Here is a 7,814-nt window from a genome sequence, read left to right on the forward strand (position 1 = left end):
ATGAGTTTTTAGCTCAAGTCAAAATTTTGTGCCACAAATTATATGCAGTTGGCTTTGTTTTCCTTAGTTGATTGTGATCGTCGTGTGTGTGAATCAAGGTGCAAGATGTAAATGAGCTATCCTGCCATGAGGTTGATGATATTATAAAGGCATATAGCCGAGTGGAGCATCCTGGGGAAACAGAGGGAATAAGGAAGAGGTTAGTAGTCAGGTGGTAGGCTTTTCTCTTGCTACCAAAACTAATCCTGTTCGTTTTCTTTGGCTTACTGCCTTTCTTAATTGTGCTTTTTTTGTGTGCGCGCTTTTTTTCTGTGGGGGGTGGGTGGGTTATATTGCAGGAGATATGTAGCTATGGTTGAGATGTGCAGTGCAGCAGGAAATAGGGAATCTGTCATTGCAATCCATCTCCTCATAATTGAGCATGCTTTGAACATTCTGTTCATCCACTATGATGAGGAGTGAGTCAAAATCTGATTTTTAAATACTATCATTTGAATTCAACTGGCATAAAGTGCAATAACATTTCCTGCACGCTTTTCAGATTTCAAGTGCCTGATAACCTAAGAGACAGAGGTGAGAACATGGACAATGTCAAGTCATTCCTTGGGTCCAGCGAGGAGTTTCGCTCCTTGAATGAGAAGCTTCTTCCTCTTCTTCAGCAAATTGAAAGAATGAATGAGGTGAATTAATCTGATCTAGTCTCTTCTCTCTCTTGTTTGAAACCTTGGTGTCTTTTGTATTACACATTGGGTCATATGGCCTTTTGCAGGCATAAATAACCATTTCTCATAGGTCACTTTGGCCTTTTGAAGACGTTAATATAACATTTCATTTCTCTCTCTCTCTCTCTCTCTCTCTCTCTCTCTCTCTCTCTCTCTCTCTCTACGCTCGCCGAAGAGACCTGTCGACTACGAGCCGACGGCCCCGAAACTGGGTCATGGAGTCCCCGTGCATGTCGGACCCCCCCGATTACCTCCACGTGATGAAGTGGAGGGGGACACTCCCGTTACCGGGCGCTCTCAAACCCCCATACGCGTCCGTAGTACCTAGACGGTGTGGTGAGGAGAAAATGTAGGTCAGGACTATGTCCCATCGTCCGTCGTCCCCATCCGGGTCCATCGCGCGTCCCCACGGCCCGTGCCACGGCTAGCCGAGATCGGGTGGTCACCGTCCCACCGTCACCCCGGGAGCTCCGAATCAATCGGAGCCCAACATACACCCCCCCCTTAGAGAACTCTCGTCCCGAGAGTAGCACTGTTAGGGCTGGAATTTCCCTGGGTAGTGCTTTGGAGGATGTAGAGCTACGTGCATCTACGAAATCCAAAATGGGCTGCATGAGCGGTCTTGCCGATGAGGCAGTGTCTATCTCAAACAACCGTGCTTGCTGAATGCAGAATAAGCTGTGGGTACCAAGTCCGCTTGGCACTTTTGATGGGGCTTGAATGATAGATGTATGTACATAGGGGGGCATAGATCAAGTGGCTGCATGATCCATGCCAAGGAACCTGTCTGTTCCGGATATTTTACCTGTAGCTGCAGTGACGATGCAACTCTCGTCTTTTAGTGTGAGAACCAAGTCGCATTGATCCCCACTGCTTCTTGGAAGCTGGTTTGTCTGACTTCGTGCTGATTCCTTCCTAGATGGCGACGAAGGTCCACTTCGCGTTAAGCTGAGTTGATTACATGGTGCAACACCCAAGCACCGAAAGGATTTGCTCGCTTCGCGTTCCATGGAGAGTAAGTTACTCTGCTGAATTGAATCCTTAGGCTTGATTGCCGAGGCCGGCGGACCTTCTGAAGATTTGGCCTTTGGATTTTCCTTCTTGAAGCACTTACTGAGGTCTCATTGTAGACCTGGATGTCCTGATATGAGCTTACCTGCTCGTTGAAGTAAGGTACGTTGCAGAAGGTACCTTTTAGGCTTATTGAGCACCGGTCCGTCCCTTGACCAAAAAGATGAAGCCTAGCTGATAACTTCCTTGGCATACAAACCAAGGTTTTCCTGAGACTGCCGGAGGGACAATCCCATTGATACCTTGAAGCTTTGGCATACTTTAGGACTCGCGTGAACCTGAAAGTTCGGATGTGAGTCTTGCAAACTTGAGGGCAAGACTTGAAGTAGGTAACTCGTAGAGAAGAAGATTGGCCGATCCGCTTCCGTTCCTTGTTATCTGCTTGAAGCTTGTCGCTGGATTGAGCCTGAGTGCTCACATATATGTGTAGTTCTAGAAGAACTTCGACTTGTTCTTAACAAACCTGCCTTCGTTGGCCGACGAAAACAAACCTGAGAATCACTCATCTTGGGTCTTCGTGTTTTCCCTTGTTTAGATCCGCTGCGATCTTGATAAAGGGTTGAAGCTCGGTTGGAAGAAAGAGGGTTAATGGCGGGGCTCTTCCTCTTGAGCCCGATGTGGTCGCACCACATTCCTTTTCTTGTGTGCCCTTCGAGGCTCCATCTTGAGCCGAATGTTGGGCTTGGTTGCATGTGTACTTGTTGAGGCTCCTGTCTGAGCCGAATGTAGGTGTACTCTTTGTGGTACCTGTATGGCTCCTTGTGAGCCTTATGTAGGCGTATCTGCTGTTTTTACCTTGGAGGGGCTCTTGTCTGAGCCCGGATGTAGGTGTCTTTGCTTGAGGGTCTATGCCACCGTCGGGGTGGACATAGCCTTGATTGCCTTCTTCTGTTGAAGATGTGCCCACTTTGATTGGGCTGATGTTGGCTTGTGTGTATGAGCAGTGCTATCTCGTAGACCGTCACTGCGGGATGCATCACTCAACCTCCGGCCTTCTTGAGAGGGGGCCTTCCTCATGTGGCTCTTGCGTTGAGCCGTCTTTGTGGGGGGCTATCCCCGAATCTGTGTGCTAAGGAAAAAGATGCATGGTCCGTCCGCTTGCAGGCCTTCAGCTTCGCTGTGGTGCTTGGTCCACCACTTCTGGGTCATCCGGCTTTGCTGTTTGGGTTGGTGCTCGGTCTGCCCAATTGCGGGTACCCTGCTTCGTTGTTATGGTTGGTGCTCGGTCTGCCCACTGCGGGTACCCGGCTTCAGTGGTTTGGTTGGTGCTCGGTCTACCCACTGCGGGTACCCGGCTTCGCTGTGTTGGTTGGTGCACGGTCCACCCGAGTTGAAATCGGGTCCCCGGCTTTGCTGATGCTAATTGGCTCTTACTTAGCCTGATGGTCTGCAGGCACATGTCCTGCTTGTGAAGATCGTGTCTCTTTGTGTGTTGTTGGGGCTCTTATGATAGCCTGATATTCGGCAGGCACTTGTCCTGCTTTTGAAGTTCACTTCGCTGCTTTGAGGCTCTGGCTGTAGCCTGATAGTCCGCAGGCACTCGGTCGTGCTTTTGATGCTTTGTTGGTTGGTTGCTGTTTGCGTCTGATTGAGTTGGGGGTTGTTGCCTTGCTTGGCTCACCCGTTGATGATTGTGGGCTAGGATCCGGTCTTCTTGCCTTCACCTGCCAATTGAGTTCTCCTCAAGAGGTACTCTCAACCTCATGCTGATATAGCGCGGGCTTTCCCTGCCGGCTTGTCTTTGCCGATGATGAGGAGGGCCTTCCTTGGCTCCTACCTCGCTGTTGCTGTTGCTGCTGGTTGGAGGGGGCTGTCTAGCCTGACCTCGAGAGAGTCCCAGTGGACTACATGCTGGGGGTGACATCTCGTTGTCCCCTCACGGTGAAGAAGCCTTGGCTCTCCACCCCCTCTCCTACGCGTAATAAGTCCTCCCCCCCCCCCCTCCTCGTTTTTTCTTTTACGCGTAGGAGTAATTTTTTTTTTTTTTGGGCCGGCCCCCTTCCCCCCCCCCCCCCCTCTCTCTCTCTCTCTCTCTCTCCTCCTCTCTCTCTCTCTCTCTCTCTCTCTCTCTCTCTCCTCTCTCCAACCTATAGCTATCGCTTTCCCCCCCAGGCCGTGTTGCCTCGCGCTCCACCACTTGCCGAGACCGTCGCTAGTGGGGGTGCACAGGACGACTCCTCCACACGCCCAATTGCCGTGCCCGCTGCTAGGGTGGGTGCACACGCGCATCTAATCCCCTTGCGGACGGCGATCAAGCATGAGGAAGACGAACGAAAAAGCCGACCCCCTAGAGGATGCCATTCGAAAATGCAAAGAGGAAATGACGGAGACCATCACCAAGATGAACCGCAATCTCTGGGGCACAATAAACATTCTCGAAGTACGTGTGCTGATCCAAGAGAACAAGATAAGCATGCTGGAAGACCAAGTGACGACCCAAGAGGAAGAGATCACGTCACTCAGAAAGAACTCGCCGAAACCCGATCAAGAAACACACTGGAAGAGGGCGAACTGCAACCCTCAGTAATTGAAGAAATCAACACGATCAAGGAACAAGTACGGGCCATCAAAGAGGGAGAAGAATAGCACAAAGAAATGACGACTTCTTGGGTGGATGTTCTTACCAAAACCCAACAGAAGGCGGATGAAGCCGAGAAATGGATCAAGGTGGCCAAGAAAGGAAAAGACAAGGAGATAACGCCCATGTCCACACCCAACACCATCATTAACCAGACACTAGAGGAGGAGCAGAGGAGAAGGGTGCGCGCTTTACATGTGAGAATTTGCGGTCTTAAAGACAAAGGCAATGTGGACGAAGAAGTAAAAGAACTCACAGCCTTGATGGGGATTCATGAGCCGACACACACAAGGGCATGGAGAGTGGGCAACATGAAGAAAAATGGAGACAGTGGAGAAACCTCAAAAGAAAGAGCACTCATCCTCCGTTTTCCCTCCATGGAAGCAAAGAAGTCATTCTTGAAGAAAAGACCAACTCTTAAAGAGACTGGCATCTTTCTTGGGGACGATCTCACCCTCTCGCAGATCGCTCATATGCAGGAAGTAATGCCGGAGATTAGAGCGGCAAGGGGAAAAGGCAAGATCGCTTTTTACCGAGACGGAAAAGTGGTAATACTCGAGCGACGCTCCACATGACGGTGCGAGACTTATGGGACGACACTCAAAGTAGCTGCCTGGAAGTGCAATGGATCTATGCGTCTTGATGTGGGTGCTTTTGAGGATAGCTTTACTGGAAGAGACATCATCTTCTACTCTGAGACACACCAGGCCCCTGGGCAATCCATGCCTCACATCAGTGGATATAGGTGGGAGATAGCCTACAGACAGGAGACACGCTCAGAGCACAGAGGGCGGGGCTCGGGAGGAGTGGCAGTGTTATTTAGAGAGGATCTGCAGCCACTGATTCATATAGCCCGCAGGGACGAGCAGGCTAAGTACATGTGGGTGAGACTGAAAGCAGAGACAAGCAGATACCTCTATCTAGCTATTTGTTACTTTCCCCCGAGTACATCAGTTTATGCACCACCCAGAGGACAGTCCCCTTTCTCTATTTTGTATGATGACATATGAGAGTTCTCTAGGGACGATGACATTATCATCCTCGGGGACTTCAATGCTAGGATTGCCCATCACCAGGCAGTGTTTTATGATACTTCAGAGGAGATGTTAAGAGAGATAGATGTGGCAGAGACTGGCCTTTCCAGACTATCACACGATATGGAATATACTGAGTATGGGCGACACCTGATAGACATAGGCACTGCACATGGATTTGCCATCTTGAATGGCCTACAGAGATTTCTTGCTGCAGGAGGTTTTACATGGTTCCCACACAGACATGGGGCCAGCACGGTGGACTATGTCATGGCACAACCTAACCTCATCTCTAGTATTGAGGATCTGACAGTTGGGCCAGACCGGTCGGGGTGGCAGTGGATCATGCTCTGGTGTCACTGACCATCTCCTTCCATTTCGGTGCAGCACACAGGCCACGAGTAGCAGCCCCTACTCGCTACACATTCACAAGGGAGACGGACTCGGTATACATGGACGGAATGTACAGACGCTTATGTACTGAGGACCCGGGGCGACCTCTGGAGGAGCTAACTACTATACTGACACAGACATTACATGAGGCAGTAGCTGAAGCATACCCACACACCCAGCCTGAGCAGAGCCGCCGATCTGGGAGCATGCCTCAGAACAGCTGGTACGATGAGGAGTGCCGCCAGACTAGAGCCAGACTTCAGAGGGAAGTGCTATTGGGGGGCGTCACTCACAAAAAGTCACAGATGGACTTCCGACGCCTGGTGCGGCGGAAGAAGAGGGCTTTTTTGGCTAGACTCGAGCAGGATCTATATCAGCTATTCTTGAGTCAAGACTCACGTGAAGCGTGGCGGCTTTTTCATGAGCAGCCCCCCCCCCCCCTGCTATTTCCTCCACAGAGACCTGGGGTTAGTACGCATCATCTTTGTACACAGTACCTGGACAACCGCCCTTCCCCAACCCCCCTGACCCATGCCCACATACATGTGTCTTTTTCACTGCCCAGATCGTGAAGAAAGCCATTGATAGGATGAAGACTGGGAGAGCGTATGATCATGAGGGCCTAGTAGCTGAGCATTTCATGCATGCCAAAGACCTACTAACAGAGCTTCTAGCAGTTATGTTTAACCGTGCCATGTGTGAGGGCCTACCGGACACTTGGAGCCTATCTACAATCGTACCTATCTTCAAATCAGAAGACCCCATGGAGCCTGGGAATTATCGCACTATTATGATTGGGCACACACTGGCACGGTTGTATGCATCCATTCTTGAGCAACAGCTGAGTAGATGGGCAGAGAGGGAAGGAATACGTGCAACTGGGCAGGCAGGATTCAGGAGAGGCTTCTCTACTCTCGACCACATCCTAACACTCAGGGCCATCATCGAGGAAGGCAGATTTCATGGGAGACGGATCTATTGTAGCTTTGTGGACTTCCGCAAAGCTTTCGACACGGTACCCAGAGCTAGACTGATGCGCAGATTACACGAAATGGGAGTACCCACAGAACTCATTTGGGGGATCATGGCATTGTACAGATCAGTAGTAGGGCATGTACGCACCCCGGAGGGACTTTCTACACCGGTTCACTCCACTATTGGGGTGAAGCAAGGCTGCCCGCTCTCTCCCACTCTTTTCAGTATGTATGTGGATGAGATTTCTGACTACATTGACAACGATGGGGATAAAGGTGCTCAGTTGGCAGGGACATGGATTCCACTTTTGTTATATGCTGATGACATAGTGTTGATCTCCGAATCCCTAGAGGGAATGCAACGTCAATTGGATGCTCTGCATACGTTTGCCCACGAAAGGGGTTTGTCTGTCAACTTGGGTAAAACCAAGGTTATGGTGTTTAATACCACCCCACAGTGGATCACGAGGTCAGCGCCTACACTCACATGGGCCAGGAGACGGTGGAGTACACAGACGCTTACACTTACCTTGGAGTGGTTTTTAGCGGACCTACATTCTCACTCAGAAGAGCAGCAGAAACCAGACTTACTAGAGCCCACGCAGCATTGGGTAGATTGGAGAGGATGTGTTCGCAGGTTCAATTTCAGGAGCCCCGAATGAAGCTCTGGCTCTTTGACACCTTGGTGGCTTCAACATTGCTCTATGGAACCGAGATATGGGGACCTTCACTGGATCACCACGGGAGGACGGGTCGCTCAGACGGATGGGGGAACATGGAGAAACCTCTGGTCTCTATGATCTCGCGGCTCATTAGAGCCAAGGCATCAATACCACGGGCCATTATTCGAGCAGAGCTAGCGGCCCCCCCACTTGTGGTGGAGGCGCTCACCAGATCAGTCTCCTTCATAAACCGGACATGGGAACTTCCTAGAGACAGATATGCTCGCATAGCACTTGAATCCTCTCGACAGTTAGCCATACAAGGAGATACAACATGCTGGTATGGGGAGATGACATCATGGTTTCAGGCACATGGGTTC

At 50.6% G+C, this 7,814-nt stretch overlaps 1 protein-coding gene and 1 pseudogene across 5 annotated transcripts in view; both read left to right on the forward strand.

The window, feature by feature from the left end:
• EMB3142 (nuclear pore complex protein (DUF3414)) overlaps positions 1-7,814 on the forward strand; it is a 108,992-nt gene that overhangs the window by 92,640 nt on the left and 8,538 nt on the right. For all 5 annotated transcript variants that reach the window (XR_015189491.1, XM_086522340.1, XM_086522313.1 and 2 more), the window contains 3 exons: positions 99-199; positions 339-458; positions 542-680. Coding sequence is in view for 4 of the 5 variants with exons in the window: in XM_086522340.1 (XP_086378466.1) it covers positions 99-199; positions 339-458; positions 542-680 (360 nt within the window). In the remaining variant the exon portion in view is untranslated. The remainder of the gene's footprint in view (positions 1-98; positions 200-338; positions 459-541; positions 681-7,814) is intronic.
• LOC147465843 (uncharacterized) lies at positions 5,004-5,768 on the forward strand (annotated as a pseudogene).

This window comes from Adiantum capillus-veneris, chromosome 1 (genome assembly GCF_014529385.1).
Source record: "Adiantum capillus-veneris isolate H3 chromosome 1, ASM1452938v2, whole genome shotgun sequence".
Lineage (NCBI taxonomy): Eukaryota > Viridiplantae > Streptophyta > Polypodiopsida > Polypodiales > Pteridaceae > Adiantum > Adiantum capillus-veneris.